This window comes from Saimiri boliviensis, chromosome 9 (assembly GCF_048565385.1).
Source record: "Saimiri boliviensis isolate mSaiBol1 chromosome 9, mSaiBol1.pri, whole genome shotgun sequence".
Classification (NCBI taxonomy): Eukaryota; Metazoa; Chordata; class Mammalia; order Primates; family Cebidae; genus Saimiri; species Saimiri boliviensis.
Genome location: NC_133457.1, coordinates 58,815,446 through 58,836,806, shown reverse-complemented (window position 1 = coordinate 58,836,806; position 21,361 = coordinate 58,815,446). Strand labels below are relative to the sequence as shown.

The 21,361-nt window shown below is 43.6% G+C and overlaps 1 protein-coding gene across 2 annotated transcripts in view; it reads right to left on the bottom strand.

The window, feature by feature from the left end:
- Window positions 1–21,361, bottom strand: part of CRTAP (cartilage associated protein) — a 34,411-nt gene that overhangs the window by 5,284 nt on the left and 7,766 nt on the right. Inside the window, exons 3-7 of one of the 2 annotated variants that reach the window (XM_074405936.1) lie at window positions 20,694–20,865; window positions 11,694–11,822; window positions 9,130–9,275; window positions 7,555–7,638; window positions 853–1,608 (exon numbers count right to left, since the gene is read on the bottom strand). In XM_074405936.1, the coding sequence (XP_074262037.1) occupies window positions 1,576–1,608; window positions 7,555–7,638; window positions 9,130–9,275; window positions 11,694–11,822; window positions 20,694–20,865 (564 nt within the window). In that variant the 3' untranslated portion in view covers window positions 853–1,575. Of the gene's footprint in view, window positions 1–852; window positions 1,609–7,554; window positions 7,639–9,129; window positions 9,276–11,693; window positions 11,823–20,693; window positions 20,866–21,361 lie in introns of those variants that run through there. The other variant, XM_039461820.2, reaches the window with a different exon arrangement.

The following is a 21,361-nucleotide window of genomic DNA, read 5'->3' as shown; positions in this document are numbered from 1 at the left end:
GGCTGAGGCCCCTTCCATAAGAGTCAGCACAGACCAGCCCCATGACCCCTGCTAAACCTTGACCTCCTTCACTGAGCTTACCAACGCAGGCCAAGAGCCTGTTTGCTCCTTCTGATTTTTTAACACAGAGAAATTTATTAAAAATCTCACGGCATTTGAGAATAACTGAAAAACCTATCAAGTACACGAGACACAAATGGGGATCTTCGTATTATCATCAAATACTTCTATGTCATGCCTGGGATTAGAAACTCAAACTGTGGAAGTAGAACCCTGCAGCTTGGAAAAAGTGTTCCTTCAGTTGCTTTCTAGACCCCAGAAGGAAAACATAGCATAGCAGAGGGATTACGTATATAGCCATGACTTCTGTTAGGGAGTTACTATATCCTGCTGTGTGTCTGTTGTGACTTTGTGGGATGATGGTATTGTTTGCTTTTAGCTCACTAATAATAAGTGCCCGAGGCAGCACAGATGAAAGAAATGCACCCAACTGCATGGCTGTTGTCATGAATGCTGCTGGGGCCTCGTTCAGATCTCTATCCCAGTGCCCCCATCCCCAACTCCTGCATGCTAATGGCTAGCAGCTGCCCCCTTCTCTGGGCAACTGCCTTTGGCTAAAAACAACAACAACAACAACAACAGCAGTCTTGCCAGGGAGGTTACACACCAGCCTTTGCTGGCAACGAAGAACAAATGACAGACTGATAAGGACAACTAGAAAAGGCAGGAACAACTCCAAGATGCAACTCATGCTCCAGGGTCCGCTATGGGAGCAGGCGAAGCTGGACGCCAGCTGAGACCACATGTTTGTTGAGCTCCTTCCTCTGCCCCTCACTCCACCCCTACCTGAGAGCACTCCCTCAATAAATCATTCCAACAAGTTCTATTCTATTTCTTTTGGACTTCCCTGAAGCAAACAACCATCAGAACCTGAAACTTGAAGCATCTATTTCAGCCTGTTTTTAAAAGTTCCTGAAATGGTAACAAACCTCTGCAAAATTTTGAACCAGTGTGTAGACTTTCAGGAGTGCTTATACACATTTCAACACCAGAAAGACAATGAGGAAGAATGCCACAAATAGCAGCCGCTCAAGTGGACCGATGCTTTGTTTCAAAGTCGAATTACGTCCTTTGGAAAATGGAAGGATTAAAGGAAGCATTTTATGATTTTGGTTATATTTTCATTTCAAAGTATTACTTGCCATAATTTGGTATATAGTAAGAAAATGGTTCATTCGTTAGAGATGGATTAGTTCTTTCACAATTGTAAAGCCTCAATTAATAAGCAAACTACTCCAGAACCTTCAACAAAGTCCTTTTATCTCGAAAGTGCCAAGTCCAAGAATCCTAGGAATTTTAAAGCCTGCAGTAAGCTCGGTGTGCTCATTGGATGATTACTAACCCTTTGTGTGACTCTGAGCAAGCCGCTCCATCGTTCTTAGTTTGTTTCCTTATCTGTGACATGAGAGAGCTTTCTTGAATCTTGTGAAAAATCTCTTCATGTTCTAATATCTATGACTTTCTTTTTATATGTGTTGTTCTTGAACATCAGAAGTCTTCAAAATGTTCACAGCCTTAGACCAGGAATTTCACAACTGGGAATTTTTCCTAAGAACATTATTAGAGAAGAAGTAAACAATTTAGTCCCTGCTGTGCTATTTGTAAAAGCAAAAAGCTGGAAGCCAACTAATGGCCTACAAAAAGGCTATATTCCTAAACAATCTGTATCATGTAATATTAGTCACTAAAAAGTCATGTTTATAATACATGTTAACTAACAAGGGAAACGAAAATCATGGGACCATCTCAATAGATGCAGAAAAAGCATTTGATGAAATTCAACACAACTTCATGATTTAAAAAAAAAAAAATTCAACAAATTAGACCTAGAACTTCCTCACCTGAGAAGGGGTACCTACAGAAAACCCACAGCTAATATCGTATTTTCACATTTAATGCTTTTTCCTTTTAAGATTGGGAACAGGCCAGGCACGGTGGCTCATGCTTATAATCCCAGCACTTTGGGAGGCCGAGGTGAACGGGCAGATCACCTGAGGTCAGCAGTTCGAGATCAAACTGGCCAATATGGTGAAACCCCACCTCTTAAAAAAAAAAAAAAAAAAGACTGGACACAAGACAAGCATGCTCACTCTCTCCCCTTCCTTTTTTTTTTTCCCTCCAGAGAGACAGGGTCTCACTCTGTCACCTAGCCTAGAGTGCAATGGCATGCTCATGGCTCTCTGTACCCTCCAACCCCCAGGCTCCAGAAATCCTCCCACTTTAGCTTCCTAAGAAGCTAGGACTACAGATGTGCATCATCATATTTAGCTAAATTTTTTTTTAAACAGGGTCTCACTGTGTCACCCAGCCTGGAGTGCAGTGGTGTGATCTCAGCTCACTGCAACCTCCACCTCCCGGGTACAAGCGATTCTCATGCTGCAGCCTCCTGAGTAGCTGGGATTACAGGCATGTGCCACCACGTCCAGGTAATTTTTTTTGTATTTTTAGTAGAGACAAGGTTTTGCCCAGTTGGCCAGGCTGGTCTCAAACTCCTGATCTCAGGTAATCTGCCCACCTCAGCTTCCCAAAGTGCTGGGATTACAGGCATGAGCCACCACGCCTGGCCTTATTTTTTTAGTGTTTGTAGAGACGGGGTCTTGCTATGTTGCCCAGGCTGGTCTCAAACTCCTGAGTTCAAGTAATCCTCCCACCTCAGCCTCCCAAAGTGCTGAAATTACAGGCACAAGCCCCTGTGCCAGGCCCACTCTCTCTCCTTCTATTCAACATAGTACTAGAGGTTTTAACTAGAACAATTAGACAAGAAAAATAATACACACACACACACATACACACACACACACACACACACACACACACAAATACATAAGTTTAGCAAGTTTGCAGAATCAATATACAAAATCTTGGGTATTTCTCTGTTCTTTCAGAGTATGACCAAAGATGAAAATAAGAAAACAATTTCATTTATAATAACATCAAAAAGAATAAAATGCTTGAAAACTGGGGGTTAGAAAGAATTAATTTTTTTTAAAAAAAGAATAGAATGTTTAAGAATAACAAAATAAGAAAACACTGTGAAAGGAATTAAAGAAAACCCAAATATAAGTGAAAAGACTTCTCAGGTTCACAGATCAGAAGATAATATTAAGATGCCAATGCTACCCAGAGAGATATAGGAGTTCAGTGGAATTCCTATAAAAAAAATCCAGCTGCCTTTTGCAAACTGAAAAGCTGAACCTATAATTGATATGGAAATATAAAAGACCCAAAATGGCCAAAATAATCTTGGAAAAGAAGAACAATGTTGGAGGACTCACACTTCAAATTTCAAAATGAAGCTACAGTAATCTGATCTTGGTCGGAAGTCCATATAATTTATTAAAAAAAAAAAAAAAAGATATAGTAATGAAGACAGTGCAGTACTAACCCAAAGACAGAAAGCTAGATGAGTGGTATAGGCTGAGAGTCCGGGAAAAACCTCCATATTTATGCTCAATCGACTTCTTTCAAGAGCACCAAGACAATTCAATGGTGAAAAGTGTTTTCAACAAACAATGCTGTAACAACTGGATATTCACATTCAAGACAATGACACTAGACCTATTCCTCACATCATACATAAAATTAACTCCAAATGGGTTGTAAATTTAAATGCAGGAGTTAAAACTACTAAAATCAGCTTAACAATAACCCACAACACTCAGACCAACTAAAACTACTAAAATCATAGCAGTAAAAGTCAGGAGTAAATCTTTGTGACCTTGGGTTAGGTAATGGTTTCTTAGATATGACATGCAAAACAAAAGCAACAAAAGAAAAACTAGGTAAATTGTGTTTCATCGAATTTGAAAACTTGTGCTTCAAGACACCATTTAGAAAGTGAAAAGGCAACCCGTGGATTGTGAGAAAATATCTACAATTCATATATCTGAGAAGGAGCTTACAACTAGAATATCTAAAGAACTTCTACAACACAATAATAAAAAGATAAGCAACAATTTTAAAGTGGACAAAGGATTCAAATAGATGTTTCTTCAAAGATACACAAATGCGCAATAGGCACATGGAAGGGTGCTCAGCATCATCAGTCATTAAGAAAGTACGAGCCGGACCCACCATGAAATACTACTTCACATCCACTAGCATGGCTATTCATAAAAAAGACAACATGGCGGGCACAGTGGCTCACGCCTGTAATCCCAGTACTTTGGGAGGCAGAGGTGGGCGGATCACAAGGTCAAGAGTTCTAGACCAGCCTGGCCAATATGGTGAAACCCCCTCTCTACTAAAAATACAGAAACTAGCCGGGTGTGGTGGCAGGTGCCTATAATCCCAGCTACCTGGGAGGCTGAGGCAGGAGGATGAATCACTTGAACCCAGGAGGCGGAGGTTGCAGTGAGCCGAGATCATGCCACTGTACTCCAGCCTGGGTGACTAGAGCCAGACTCCATCTCAAAAAAAAAAAAAAAAAGACAATATTAAGTTTTCTGTTGCAAAATTGGAACTCTCACACACTGCTGACAGGAATGTAAATGGTGCAGCCACTTTGAAAAACAGTCTGGCAGTTTCTCAGCAGGTTAAACAGTTACCATATGACCCAGCAATTCCAATCCTAGGTATGTACCTGATATGGTTTGGCTACTTGTCTCCTCCGAATCTCATGTTGAACTGTAATCCCCAACGTTGGGAGTGGGCCCCGGTGGAAGGTGTTTGCGTCGTGGGGCAGATGCCTCATGATAATAAGTGAGTTCTCACTCTGAGTTCACAAGAGATCTGGTTGTTTAAGAGTGTGGCACCGCTCTTCCCATGTGACATTTGCCAGCTCCCCCTTTGCCACGACCATAAGCTTCCTGAGACCTTCCAGAGACCAAGCAGATGCTGTCACCACACTTTCTGTGCCCAGGTAATTTTTAAATTTTCCGGAGAGACAGAGTCTCACTCTGTTACTCAGGCTGGTCTTGAACTCCTGGGTTCAAGCAGTCCTCCCGCCTTGGCCTCCCAAAGTGCTGGGATTACAGGCATGAGCCACCACACCCAGCCCAGTATTTCCTTACAGTGATGCAAAAATAGCCTACCTATGTATACACTTCTATGTATAAAAAACTGGAAAGCTTATGTCCAAACAAAAACCCGTACACAAATGGTCACGGCATCATTATTCAAAATAGCCAAGAAGTGGAAACAATCCAAGCATCCAGCAATTGAAGAAGGGATAAACAGAATGTGGTATAACCACAGAGAAGAATATGACTCAGTCGTACAAAGTAATAACACAGGCAACACGTTCAACATGGTTGAACTTTGAAAACATACACTCAGTGAAAGAAGCCCCAGTCACAAAAAAACCACATACCACATGATTCCTTTTATATGAAATGTCCACAACAGGCAAATCCACAGAAACACAAAGTAGATTAGAGTCTTCCAAGGGCTGGAGGTGGAGGCAGGAGTGGGAACATTGGCCCAGAGGAGAAACGGGAGGGGCTTAGCTATGGAGTTTCTTTGGGTGGTGATAAAAATGTTCTGAAGTTAAATAATAGTAATGGTTGCACAATTTTGTGGATATACTAAGTACCACTGAATTGTATAATTTAAAAAGGAGAATTGTATTATATGTGAATAACAGCTAAATAAAGCTGTTTTAGAAAAATATAACAAGAGAAACTGCTCCTATCAAGTGACAAAGTCATGAGATACAATTATAGCTGAGCTTACAATGAATATATATTAAAATATACAAATGTGAAACTTTATACAACTTTTTTCTATAATAAAAAAATGGACAGATATATACCAAAATATCCATAGTAGCTTCTGGATGACTAGGAACTCGACTCCTCCTTTTTTTGTTTTTTTGAGACAGGGTCTTACTCCAATTGCTAAGGCTGGAGGGCAGCGGCACAATATCAGCCTCAACTTCCCCAGACTCAGGTGATTCTCCCACTTCAGCCTCCCAAGTAGCTGGGACTACAGGTGCACTCCACCATGCCTGGCTAATTTTTTTTTTTTTTTTCCGTAGAGATGGGGTTTCGCCATGTTGTCCAGGCTGGTCTTGAACTCCTGAACTCAAGCAATCTACCTGCTTTGACCTCCCAAATACTGAGATTACAGGCATGAGCCACCATGCCCAGCCTTTGCTGTACTTTCCAAACCACAATGGCCAACCTTGTTGGTATCTGGCTGGTGTTCCTTCCTTTATGAAATGGCCCCTGTGGCATCTTGGGATCCTGTCTCAGGCTCTGCTTCAAGGATACCCAACCCAAGACACACGCTTGTGCATCACTTTCTAGTTTATAAAGCATTTCCACATGCAACAGAGTATTTTATCCTCATAACCCTGGGAGGGCACTATTACTATTCCCATTTTATAGATAAAGAACTGAGACTCAGTTGTGTAATGCCAGTGATGAGTTCATCCCATACATATTTGTAGACAGAAAACCAATTCCATGAAGACATCTTATTCAGAGGTACTTCCTCTAAGATGAGGGTATAGGAAGAGCAGAACTGGAGGCTCAGGAAACTTGCTGGTCCCATGCTCCTCATCTATATAGTGAGGGATCAGACCAGAGCAAGCTCACAGCTCTCTTCGAGCTCCAATAGCTGTCAAGTCCCTGGCTTTCTCAGTAAGCATTTTCCAGTTTGTTCCAAACACATCTCTCTAAATACTACCGCTAATGATGGCTTTTCTGTGACCAGGCTGTCCCACCACAAAATGACCACTCCATAACCAGTTGAGCAGGGGTCAGAAAAGGGGTCAGCTGAGTAAGATGGAATTGGGAATTTCAAGCAAGCCTAGAGAATGATAAAATGCTTACAGTAAAGATGCAGCTTAGAAAAAAATAATAGCAATAGTCTAGTAGAAAAATTGGGGTGGGAGTAACCATGTATATTCGAAGTGCTGAGTAATTAAAAATTCATTGTGTTTTGGCCAGGTGTGGTGGCTCACTCCTGTAATCCCAGCACCTGGGAGGCCAAGGTGGCTGGATGACAGGGTCAGGAGATCGAGACCAGCCTGGCCAACATAGTGAAACCCTATCTCTACTAAAAATACAAAAATTAGCCTGGCATGGTGGCGCACACCTGTAGTCTCAGCTACTCAGGAGATTCTCGGAAACAAGAGAATCGCTTGAACCCAGGAGACGGAAGCTGCAGTGAGCCAAGATCGCGCCGCTGCACTCCAGCCTGGGAAACAGCGAGACTCTGTCTCAAAAAAAAGAAAAAAAAAAAAATTCACTGTGTTTTTATATAAAGTGAAAAGATGAGGGTAAAATGAACTCTGTGAATTCCTGGAGTGTCGCCCCACACCCGTTTCACTATCAGGAAATGCGCCATTCCCTCCTGGGTTTCCTAGAAAGCTGCTCTTTCCTGCGCCAGCGTTCTGACTTTCATTGAAACACTCACAGTAACTGTCTTTCTCAAAGTCCCCTTCTGTTTCTTATTTCAGGAAGGACTCGGCCCTCCAGTGATTTTAGCAAAAGATGTGAGTAATATTTTCTCTTGGCCACCAGACATGTGCTAAGCATGAAAACTTACCTCATCATCATCCATTATATTTTCCTTAGCAAAGTCATACAGCTCCTTCTGGAGTGTAGTCACATTAAAGAACTGAACTGCTTCCTGTTCAGACACAACAGAGAACAGTTTATATGGCCAACCTTTTAATCTTAGAACTGGGAGGAGGGAGGAACAGGATATGGGATTTTTTCTAAGGTGATGAAAATATTTAAAATTAGATAGCGGTAATGATTGTACAACTTGAATACACTAACAACCACTGAATTATACACTTTAAAAAGGTAAATTTTATCCTATATAAATTATATCACAATTTTCAAAAAAAAGAGTGGCCAATCCTGAGTGGACAATGAATTATTGAAAACCAAAATAGCATATAGAAATCCAGTGAAAATACAAGTTAAGGGCAAAGATCAAATAGAAAAAAATCTTTGGAAAGTAATATATAATTAATGGGGTTCGCTGACAACACAGCTAAGTGGTGAGTTTGCCTATCAAGGGAATTAAATGATGGTCCATCCACAAAAGAGCCTACTAGGGAACTGTTAAAAAATAACAATTAAGAAGATATATGGGCCGAGAGCAGTGGCTCACGCCTATAATCCCAGCACTTTGGGAGGCTGAGGTGGGCAGATCACAAGGTCAGGAGTTCGAGACCAGCCTGACCAACATGGCAAAACCCCGTCTCTACTAAATATACAAAAATTAGCCAGTCGTGGTGGTGGGCACCTGTAATCCCAGCAGCTACTCGGGAGGCTGAGGCAGGAGAATCACTTGAACCCAGGAGGCGGAGGTTGCAGTGAGCCAAAATCATGCCACTGCACTCCAGCCCGGGCAACAGAGCAAGACTCTGCCTCAAAAAAAGGAAACAAGAAGATATATGGATGTGACATGGAGAAATATTCATGACAAATTGTTAGACCAAGAAAGTTGCAAAAAGTTGTAAAACTATGTAAATATGAGCTTGTTTTTATAAAAAATACACAAATATTTACTGTATATATTAGTAAATATATACCTTTAAAGCAGGGATAAAGAGAAGGTACAGGCTGGGCGTGGTGGCTCACGCCTGTAATCCCAGCACTTTGAAAGGCTGAGGTGGACAGATCACCTGAGGTCAGGAGTTTGAGACCAGCCTGGCCAATATGGCAAAACCTCATCTCTACTAAAAATACAAAAATTAGCCTGGTGTGGTGATACACACCTGTAAGCCCAGCTATTTAGGAGGCTGAGGCAGGAGAATCGCTTGAACCCAGGAGGTGGAGGCAGCAGTGAGCTGAGATTGTGCCACTGCACTCCAGCCTGGGTGACAGAGCGAGACTCTGTCTCAAAACAAAAACAAAGAGAAGATGTAGGATTATGACAGAATTTTGCTTTCCAAGTAACATATTTTTGTAATGTTTGAAATGTGTAGAGTTTCTACAGATTAGGAACTGAAAAGGAAGCGGTAAAATGCTAAAACACACACATGCACAAAACTACGGGAAAAAAAAATGAGTTTTCCTTTATTTCCAAAATAACCCTTTCTCTTAAGGTACACGGTAGTCTCCGGAAGCCGAGAAGGAAAAGGGAAGGTGTGGTGCATGAACTTACCGGCCTGGGCTGGAAGTGCTCATCCAAGAGGCCCCAAGCATCCCTGTGGTACTGGTAATATACCAGGTTCTGCTGCATGACCTTGTCATTCTGATCAAAGAGCAGGTAGCTGACTGCACAGGGGGCTGCATTCTTCAGGTCGTTCACTGGGGTCGGGAAGAAAAGACAAATGAAGCAATCAGCAAACCACGCCCTGTCATTCCTCTCACCAGATTGGCTTCTAAAGAAAAAGGTCATATGAACAAGCCCATTCTCCACAGTCATCCTCCAGAGAGCCTGGGGCTGATGGCAGCCCCGGGTGGGCAGGCCACAGGCGGGGTCTCCACGGCAGCCTGGTGGCCAAGCCTGAAACTTAGTTCTAGTTAGGCACATGCCTACGGAGAAATGGCTATGTTCTGCCTCCAGCTCTGGTGACCCAAGCTGGTCTCGGGTCCCTGGAAGCAGCTGGAAAAACCTGGACTGTCCTGGGGCTGAGGGAGATAGCAAGGACGTGCTCAGCAAACAGGTTTCCCATTTGAGGCCCTCAGCGTCTGGGTCCCATCTGGCTGGGACCACAGTCTCCAGACCTAGGTTAGCTCCCCTACGGCTAATCCAGACCTGGAAAACCCAAAGGATGGTGGAGCCTCTGGGCTGGAGGGGTTTGGAAAGTCACCTGTTTTTGCCATCTCCTGGGGATGGGACTCCCACCTCCAGCCTCTGCATGGTTTTGCCCACCTGTGACAGTACCTTCAGCATAAAAAATTTGCAGGGCTTGGGTTCTGTCTTGTGAGTGCAGGATAAGGAGGGTGAGGTGATGAGACACAAGCCCCAGGTATTTATTCTGGCACATTCCACTCTAATATACACCAAAGTACCTTTGCTAAAACTGTGGTTGGCCGGAGTAGCCAGAGCTTGGGTATGAATACATTGTGCCACCCAGTGGCGGTTTCCTGTAATGACTACTTTAAAGCCAGCCCTTAGAGGCACTCTTCAAATATAAATACCACCACCTGCCCTCAAGCAATGTAGTATGGTAAGCTGCCTAGAAAAGATTCAAAATGGGGCGGAGTTTCAGGAAGCACATTTCATTCACACTGTTGATCCCAGAAAGCAAAGATTTCCTGGGAAGCAGCAAGCATAGCTAGAGGCCTCAGTCTACCAGAGTTAAGTCTTTGCCACGGTTTCTGATATGCGGGACGATTTTCAGGGTATGCGAGAATTTCAGAGGGCAGGGGAGCTGCCAGAGCCCGGATGTGTCCAGAACGCTTCTAAATTCCTAGTGTTCTAGCTTTGTACATTCAGAACCAAGCCATGCTCAGTGAGCTGAAAGACCTTATGGCTTTTTATATTTATATAACACATACTCTTTTTCCTTTTTTGACCTTCAGGATGCAAGGCTTACCCTGTGTCCTGAAGAGGATGGGAGGTAAGATAAAGAGGAAACCCAACAAAAACCACAATTACCACAGTGGGAAAGGAGGGCTAAAACCAAGATCACCTCTCTCCCTCTTCCCAGGGCACCCTGAGACCAGCCAATCCCAAGTGTGAAGGGGTGACCCGGGGCATCTACTCTAGCCAGAAACCTGCCACCACTAGACCCTGGCACTTCATCAGGGCAGAAGAGTTCCTGCTGCCACTGTCCCTAGTAATTCTCCTGTGCTTGGAACGGAACTGCCACTTAAACAAGTGGCCCTTGGCAAAGTCAGGTACAGGAAAAGGAGGAAGAGCCAAAACACACAGGCTCTGAAGTCTAACCCTGAACTCCCTTCTCACTGTCCACTGGAACGTTCTGATTGAGAAACTCCCATTTCAGGTCAAGGAAGGACCAACTAGAATGAAACTAACAGGCCAGGTGCAGTGGCTCACCCCTGTAATCCCAGCACTTCGGGAGGCCAAAGTGGGTGGATCACTTGAGGTCAGGAGTTTGAGACGAGCCTGCCAACATGGTGAAACCACATCTCTATTAAAAATAAAAAAATAAAAATAAATTAGCCAGGCATGGTGGCGCATGCCTGTAATCCCAGCTCCTCAGGAGGCTGAGGAAGGAGAATCACTTGAAGCCAGGAGGCGGAGGTTGCAGTGAGTCCAGATCACGCCAATGTACTCTAGCCTGGGCAACAGAGCAAGATCCTGTCTCAAAAAAAAAAAAAAAAGGAAAAAAAGAAACTTTACAGTCTGAAAAGTAAAGCCAGTGATGAGGAGGAAGGGAAATAATAATAACAAAAACAAACACACAGTTTGCTATGTGCCAGTGCGGGAATACCCCAGACATTTCACATCTATTAACTCATTAGTCCCCATGACAATCCTATCAGGTTAGTGGTACAACCTCTATTCACAGACAAGGAAACTAAAGCACAGAGAAGCTAGCAAGTGATGAGGCTGAAAACGGACCCAGGCAGCATGGCTGCAGGCTCTGCCCTCAATCACTAAGCCATGCTCCCTTTTTGTGCAAAGCATGGCACCAGGGTTGTCACTGTGACCTCAGTGAATTCTCAGCAGCCACAGCTAAGAGCTAATACCTCTATTTTACAGTCTTAGAAAAACCAAGTGCCTCACCCAAGATGTCACAGAAGATTACTTACACTTATAATAGGCAAACTGCAAGTAATGATACATGGTAGCCACAAATTTCTCGACTGGATAGCCTCCTATAACTGGGGTGAGGTTCTCTTCACACTGTATTTTGCATTCCAGAACTTCTATATAATGATCTGAAACAAAGCATGCAAATCGTCAGAGCAGTGCATCCGTTACTTTCTTAATAACCGTATCACTTAAAGGAGCCAAAATTCTTTAATATACAAAGTTCCTTCAAATCAATAAGAAAAAGATGAACATCGCTGGGCGCGGTGGCTCAAGCCTGTAATCCCAGCACTTTGGGAGGCTGAGGCGGGTGGATCACGAGGTCGAGAGATCGAGACCATCCTGGTCAACATAGTGAAACCCTGTCTCTACTAAAAATACAAAAAATTAGCTGGGCATGTTGGCACGTGCCTGTAATCCCAGCTACTCAGGAGGCTGAGGCAGGAGAATTGCCTGAGCCCAGGAGGCGGAGGTTGCGGTGAGCCGAGATCGCGCCATTGCACTCCAGCCTGGGTAACAAGAGCGAAACTCCGTCACAAAAAAAAAAAAAAAAAAAGAAAAAGATGAACATCCACTATACAAATGGCCAAACAATATTAACAGAAAAGAAATTATTAAAATGTCTAATAAATATGGTGAGAGATGCTACACCTACGTTGTAATTAAGAAATACAACTACCCCTAAAATAACTTAAACTATTAAATTGACAACATTTTTAAAAATTCATCATGTAGTATTAAGAAGAGAACAGTGAAACACTCTTGAATTCTGTTGGTGGAAGCAAAACCGGAACAAACTTTTTGGAGAACAATTTGGCAAGATTTATCAAAGGTTAAAATACACACACCTTCCAACCCAGCTGTCTACTTCTAGGAACTTTTCTTTAGACATAGGCAAACATAAGTACTGTTTATAACAACAAACAAACAAACCTGGAAGTCCCTAAGTGCCAGTCAATAGGATGAGGATTAATAATTCCTCAAAGGATGCAGGATAAGCTCTAGATAGTGGCCATGTGGACCACATGGCGTAAGTCATGTGTCAGCATAAGTTGTAAACCTGTTGTTGTAATAAACTGTCTTTGTTCTGCTCCTGCATTTCATGTAAAAAAGTCAAACTCTGTCTTTGTTCAGTGCTCAGTCTTCAGATGCAAATCCACTGAGCTGGTGCACCTACATAAAACCCTCCCATTCCACCCATTAGTCTCACCAGTCTCCTGAATTTCTGCAAAATTTTGGTGAGCCAGCCAGGAGCGGAGATGTCTCCTTTGCCTGTGGGCTTGGAACCCCGGGTCTGGGGAGACCCCTGACCCCAGATGCCATCGGGAGAACTTAACCTGGAAGGGAGATCAGCTCTCCCATGACTCAGTGCCCTTCCCCGACAGCGCAACAGAACCTAAAGGACAGCACGCTACAGAATCATGGTGAGATTTAGGGCCCAGGCAGGACCCGTCCCATAAGGACAGAGGGGGAGCCTATAAACTACCAGGGTGTACTTGGTACTCCAACCCAGGACGTGAGAGTGGCTCATAAAGTTGGAAGAAACCTACACCCCAACTAGGGGATCTGGGAGTGGGGAAGTGTGTGAAAGAGGCAGTTCCCAGACGACCAACGTGGGGAGTGATGTGTGAGGGCCGCAGGTCTCTTAGCACACACTGTATACTCCGAGTGAAGTGTGGGACCCACCAGGACTGGGGTGATCCGCATGTAGCTTAGGGAGAGGTCCCACGATCTAGGTACTATGGCAGAGGAACCCTCTGCTAACACTAAGCAGCATTTGAAAACTTGCAAGGGGAAGACAACCTAATTGCTCTGAAGTGAAAGGACGTGTGTATTGTGCTGTAATTGGGAGGAAAATGGGTGGAAAGTCGTCAAAACCTTCCCCATTAGACTGTATGTTAAAGAACTTTAAGAAGGGTTATTTGGGGGGTTATGGAACCAAGTTGAGCCCCCAGAGGTTGAGGTTGAGAACTCACTGTGAGACAGAGTGGCCCTCTTTTGTTGTTGGATGGCCAGCTGAAGACACTATAGACAGGGAAACAACTGGCCGTGTATTTAAGGTGGTGACTGGAGTCAGAGAACAGCCAGGGCATCTGGACCAATTCCCTGTATTGACCCATGGGCAAATATAGTTCAAGCCCGACCTGTGTGGCTGCAGCCCTATTTGGCAGATTACTGCAAAACACTTGTAGCACGAGCCGAGTCGAAAGTAAAAGAGAATTCAGCCTCACAGCCAGCTGCAAGAGCAAAGAGAGAGATGCAGGAAAAGTCAGTTCTGCAGGCACCACCAGAGGAGACAGAAGCCCCTCCTCTCTATGCACCAATCTATCCTCATTTACCAAGGGAGTCAAGTTCAGATGGTGACACACCCCAGGCTTCACCTAGAAGGTGAAGCCCCTGCCCCAGGAAGTCAGAGGAAAGTCAGGATGATCAAGCAGGTCACCTTTGATCTGGATGCACCAGAGCTATGCAAATGCCCCTCCAAGAAACATGGGGACCTATCTATTACAGGGCCAGATCCAAGGGGGTCAATCGACTCTTGTTTACCAGCATTTTTCAACCTCCTGAACTGGAAACACCATACTCCCTCCTATACAGAGACGACCCAGGCATTCACAGATCTGATGCAGTCCGTTTCTCAAATACACAATCCAACTTGGCCAGATTGCAAGTAGCTTCTCCTAACACCGCTAACAATGAGGAGTGCCGAAGAATCACTCAGGCAGCCCTTTGCTGGCACAGAGCAATGCGCCAGAGGACACTGATAATAATGTCCAGGCATATGCTCAAAACCAGTTCCCAGAAGCAGACCCACACTGGGACCCAAATGATGTAACCCAGTTTCAGCGCCTGCAGAGACACCGAGAGGCACTCCTGCAAGGGCTGTGAGCGGGCTATTAACATAAGGAAAATCTCAGAAGTGTTGCAGGAAGTTAGGAAAGTCCCAGTCAGTTCTATGACAGACTCTGTGACACATTCCGGCTTTACACTCTGTTTGGCCCTGAGGCTGCTGAGCATCAGCACGTGGTGAACACAGCATTTGTAGGGCAAGCCCAGGGGGACATTAGACAGAAATTTAAAAAGCTAGTAGGTTGTGCAGGCATGAATGCCCCCAGCTTACAGAAGTGGCTACCAAGGTGCATGTTAATCGTGACGAAGAGGCAAAGAGGGAAGCTGATCAGAGGTTTAAAAGACAGGCTGATCTATCAGCAGAAGCCTTCATAGAACAAGCGGGCATGGCAAGGGGGCATAGACATGGACGCAGATGTGGTCGTGGAAGGGGCCAAGTCGGGCTGAGGCTTGAAAGCCAGCCAAGGCTAGATAAGGATCAGTGTGCACAGTGCAAAAAGAAAAGACGCTGGAAAAATGCATGCCCCGAGGGCAAGGAAGAAAACGGCAGCAACTGTAAGACTGGAAAACTGCCAGTCAGAGGCCACTGTGCCCCAAGAGAGTTGGACACTGGCCAGGTGCAGGATGCGGTGGCTCACACCTGTAATCCCAGCACTTTCAAATCAACGAACTGCATACAGACTGAGGCAACTGCTGGTCAGACCTGGAAAGGATGGTCTCCAGACTCCCTTTTTGAGAATCTTACTAATACCACCAACAGAAAAGCCTAAAGTGAGGCCAGGCGTGGTGGCTCATGCCTGTAATCCCAGCACTTTGGGAGGCTGAGGCGGGTGGATCACTTGAGGTCAGGAGTTCGAGACCAGCCTGGCCAACATATTGAAACCCCATTTCTACTAAAAATACAAAAATTACCTAAGTATGGTGGCAGGTGCCTGTAATCCCAGCTACTCAGGAGGCTGAGACAGGAGAATCACTTGAACCAGGGGAAGAGAAGTTACAGTGAGCCAAGATTGTGCCACTGCACCCCAGCCTGGGGAACAGAGCAAGGCTCTGTCTCAAAATCATAATAATACATAATGTTATCCATTGCAATATTACATGTGATAGGAAAAGACTAGAACAACCCAAATGTCTATCAGATAGTTGAATAAACTACAGTACTTCACACACTCACTCCAACAGAGTACCTGACAGCAAATAAAGAATAATAAAATCCCTGTGTACTCACTTGGATATGTCATTCGGTGGAAAAAGCAAAGAGGAGAAGAGTATATAAAGTATGGTACCCATTCCATACAAAAGAAGCAAACATAAAAACAAGAAAATATATGTTTATGTATATACACAAACATGATAGAAAAAATGATGCGGACAAGAATTTTCCATAGACACTGAATCAGCAGGGGGTGGGAGGGGGCAGAGCTTGATGGGCAGCAAGTCGTCATGGTCTTGCTGTGAATAAATAATTTCAAAAGTAAAGCCACTAACTGTACTGTGGAAAAACTAAAAACTAGAAAATACCTTCAATGCTTAAAAATTAACATCGACAATAAGGAGGCCAACAAACATCATACAGACCTTGACATGGTATGCTGAGGAGGACATGCATAGAGCGGTCCAGCCACAAACACACAACCTGAATGTAATTGTGAAGACACATCATAGAAACCCAAACTGAGGAATGTTTATAAAGTAATTAGCCTATGTTCTTAAAATATATCCTTGGCACAAAAAGACAAAGAAAGGCCAAAGGATTGTTCCAGAATAAAGAATACTAAAGGAAGATGACAAATAAATAGGAAACATGATTCTGAACTAGAACTTGTAACAGGAAAAAAACTGGTGCTGGAAAGAAGATTATTGTGACAATAGACAAAATGGGAACATGAACTACAGACTGAATAAAAGGATTGCATCTAGTATATTAAGTTTCCTGAATTTAATCACTATGGATATTTAGATAATATTGTTGTTCTCGGGAAACAAACTGAAGTGTTACGGGGTAAAGAGTAATAATGCATGCACCCTACTTCCAAATAGTTCCAAAATAAAAGTAATTATACACAGCCGGGTACGGTAGCTCACAACTATAACCCCAGCACTTTGGGAGGGCAAGGCAGGTGGATGACTTGAGGTCAGGAGTTTGGGACCAGCCTGGCCAACACAGCGAAATCCCATCTCTACTAAAAATACAAAAAACTAGCCAGGTATGGTGACGCCTGCCAGTAGTTCCAGCTACTCAGGAGGCTGAGGCAGGAGAATCCCTTGAACTGGGAGGCAGAGGGTGCAGTGAGCTGAAATCACACCACTGCACTCCAGCCTAGGCGACAGAGCAAAACTCCATCTCAAAAATAAAATAAAATAATAACAATAATTATACACACAGCACATATGGAGAGAGTGATAAAGTAAAGTTGGCACAATCAATGTTACAAATTGGTGAATCTCACGTGCACATGAGAGTTCTTTGTACGATTCTTCTGACTTCTCTACAAGTTTGAAATTATTTAAAAATAAAAACAAACTCTAAATATCTATACATCCATACTGTGAGAGGAAAATCAATCTCAGGACCCCAAAAGCACTAAGCCAAAGAGAAATGTCAATCTGGGAACCACATAGGGCAAAGCTGTTTCCCATCCTATTCCTAAATAAGATAGCTACAAAGATTTAAAAAAAAAAAAAAAAAAGCTACGAATTTCTCTCCCCTCCCCCCCGCCCCCCCCAACCACCCCAAGGCGCCAGGCTGGAGTGCAGTGGCGCGATCTTGGCTCACCGCAACCTCCACCTCCCGGCTTCAAGCAATTCTCCTGACTCAGCCTCCCAAGTAGCTGGGACTACAGGCAAGTGCCACCACGCCCAGCTAATTTTTCTATTTTAGTAGGGACAGGGTTTCACTATGCTGGCCAGGATGGTCTCAATCTCTTGACCTCATGATCCAGCCACCTCAGCCTACCAAAGTGCTGGGATTACAGGCGTGAGCCACCATGCCTGGCCACAAATTTCTCTTACAATTTACCCATAAGGAAATTTTTGTGGACAAAGGACAGGCAGACCTCAAAGTCATCCCTTTGCTCACATGGGACAAATGCATATCTGATTGTTTGCTTTGCTCTGTTGTTTCACTAAGCCAGACTAAAACATAACTGACTATTCCTGTGAATTTCATATTCAGTGAAAGGCGAATCAGAAACTCAAAAAAAATGCAACTGTTTGCCTCTTACCTACCTATGACCTGGAAACCCCCTCCCCACTTAAGGTTGTCCTGCCTTCTGGACTGAACCAACGTACATCTTACATATATTGATTGACATCTCATGTGTCCCTAAAATGTATAAAACCAAACTGTACCCTGAGTACCTTGGGCATATGTTGTTAGGACCTCCTGAGGCTGTGTCATGAGTACACTCTTCACCTTGGCAAAATAAACTTCCTAAATTGATTGAGACTTGTCTCAGATACTCTTTGATTTATAACACATGTATCTTAGCTAGACCAAAGATAGATGGAGAGAGATGGCAGATGTTATGTGCCTCCTGATGGAAGAACTCAGCATCAGCTATGAAGCAGTCAACTCCCACCAAAAAACCCCCCAAAACAAAGTCAGATCGAGCCTGTTCAAGCCTCTACATCCAATTACTGATTAACAAGAAATAGAGAAGACAGAGGAACATGGGAATACGGTCAGCAAAACCCAGACGCTGGGAATCTCTACAGGACAAAAAATGCAGGTCCTTCAACAGCAAGGGGGGAAAGACATGGCAGAAGCAGCTATGGATTAAATGAGACTAAAAGATAACTAACTTGCTACAATGTGGATCAAACATGACGACATTATGCCGAGTGAAATGAGCTAGTCACAAAAAGGCAAATACTGTATGACTCCACTTACATGATGTATCTAGAGTAGTCAAATTCACTAAGACAGAAAGTAGAAAGGTCATTGCCAGTGGCTGGGGGAGCGGGAAATGGGCAGTTGCTACATTTTTACAGAGTTTCCATTTGGGGAAACATAAAAAGTGCTAGAGATGGATGGTGCTGACGGTTGCACAATCATGTGAATGTAGTCAATGCCACTGGAGTGTACATTGAATGATGGTTAATATTATGTATATTTTACTGCAGTACAAATTTTCAAAAGCTAACCCATCGCAATGGATGGACGTTATTTGGATCCTGATTCAAACAAACGGTAAATTAAAGGCACACACATGTATTTATGACATTTCTGAAATAATTAGTATACTATTTAGGTATTTAATGATGACATCAAAGAACGACTGTTAAAATTCTACAGGTGTAATAGTTTGTTGCTCTGTTTAAAAAACAAAGAGTCCTTACCTTCTAAAGGCACATACTCAAGTATTACAAATGAAATAATATGGCATCTGGAATTTGCTTCAAAATAACATGAGAGGAAAAGTAGGCGGGAATTAGATGAAGACAAAGTGGCCATGAGTCACCAACCACGAAGTTAGGTCGCGGGTACATGGTGGTTTATTGTACTCTTCTCTCTGCTTTTGTATATGCGTAAAATTTTTCATAATAAAAAGTTTTCTTAAGGCAAGAGCAAAACAAAATAAAAAACCCTACTTTGTAGAAAGAGATTAATGAATAAAAAGTGACTGAAAAAAGACAAAATCGAAAACCTTGGATTCAATAACTTTAAAAGAGCTTCTCTAATCCCAGTACTTTGGAAGGCCGAGGCAGGCAGATCACGAGGTCAGGAGATGACACCATCTGGGCTAACGTGATGAACCCCGTCTCTACTAAAAATATAAAAAATTAGCTGGGTGTAATGGCATGCGCCTGTAATGCTAACTACTGGGGAGGCTGAGGCATGAAAATCGCTTGAACCCGGGAGGTGGAGGTTGCAGTGAGCCGAGATCACGCCACTGCACTCCAGCCTGGGTGACAAGGTGAGACTTGGTCTCAAACATAAATAAATAAAAGAGTTTGTCTACTGCAGGATTTCTAAGGGCCTTTCACCATTAAAGTGCACAGTGATTCTTCAAGAGGGAGACGCAGTGCTCAGCCCATTCCCAGACTTATTTAACAAGTATACAGATACAGGGTACAGTCCAGATTTTACTTATCTAGTCCTTTCTGGGAGGCACAGTTCTAGGATCAGTGTTCTCAAACCGCTTTGGGAAAGAGCCTCCCTTAGCCATTTCCCGATTTCTGTAAGGACGCTGCCCAGTAGAGGCACTTGGGGAATATCTAGGCACTGTGGAGAAATCGGGGCTACCTATGCACAGAGTCTTACATTTTCTTCTTTATTTTTCCTTTATGTGTTTTCCAAACTTCCTAGAATGGGCATACATTCTTTTACAATCAGAGAAGAGATTTAATTTTTTTTTTTTTTTTTTTTTTTTTTTGAGACGGAGTTTCACTCTTGTTACCCAGGCTGGAGTGCAATGGCGCGATCTCGGCTCACCACAACCTCCGCCTCCTGGGTTCAGGCAATTCTCCTGCCTCAGCCTCCTAAGTAGCTGGAATTACAGGCACGCACCACCATGCCCAGCTAACTTTTTGTATTTTGAGTAGAGACGGCGTTTCACCATGTTGACCAGGATGGTCTCGATCTCTTGACCTCGTGATCCACCCACCTCGGCCTCCCAAAGTGCTGGGATTACAGGCTTGAGCCACCGCGCCCGGCGAGATTTAATTTTTAATCAGATTTAAATTTTAATCAGATTTAAATTTTAATCTTTTACAATCAGAGAAGAGATTTTTAATTTCAAAAAGTTGCCTTAGTGATGGCCACTTAAGGGTTCATTGTACCTTTGTCTGTGTTGGAAAATTCCTGTAATCAAAGTTATCTCAGTAGCATGAGTCACTGAGGTGCCCTTGGGCCCATTTTTATTTTTCAAAATGCCTGTAGGAAATCTGTAAGCAGGTAGGGCAGATACAGAATTCTACCTTGGCAGGCCTGTGCTTGAAACTTCTCTCAGCGATCTCACTAGAAGCCCCTGCCAAGTCAAAGGCTTACGTATGCAGGTGGCGACTACCCTCAGTTACCCATTAATAAATGAGTTCAAAAGTTCCTCAGAGGCCACTCCAGGCATCTAGAAGGCATGCAGGCAGAAAGCAGACATCTAGGGAAGACTATTCCATGGGAGTACCGAGCTTACTGACCCACCACCAACCTGCTATGGAAAGGTAGAAGTCCTTGAAGTCCTTGATCTCCCTGGAACCTTCGCAGGCTGCAAGACACTCGTAAAAGGCCTTGAAGAAGTCGGGAAGGGCCAGCTCCATGTCTGTGATGGACGTTCTCCAGTTCTCACCGTTGTACGCCCGCACTGCTCGGATGAACAGGCTCTGAAAAGCAAGGAGAAGCCAGTGAAGCTTGCTCCTAGGTGTGAAGGGAGACATCCGTGAACTCTCGAAGGGAATCAGGACCACCAAGCTCGCTCTCATTAGTCCTGAAGAAGCCACACTGACCCTTAGAGAAGCCAATCAGGGAGTTACTTTATACACAGATTTTTCTACCCAGCTGACGATGGGTATGCTTCTTATTTAGTTCAATTCAAAAAGTAGCAGGCACCTGATAATAAAATCAAGTTTGAATCAAGGAAAATGGGAAAACTATGACAGAGATCAGATCAGCAGCTGCCAGGAGTCAGGAGTTACAGGAAAAACTTGCTCAGGGGTGGTGAAAATAGTCTACGTTGTGACTATGGTGGCAGTTACAGGACTGGATGTATTTGTCCAAACGTACTGAATTATACACTTAAAATTGGTAAATACATTGTAAATAAATGATACCTCAACAAAGCTGGTTTTTAAAATGGAACGAAGGAAAAAATCTAAGTTT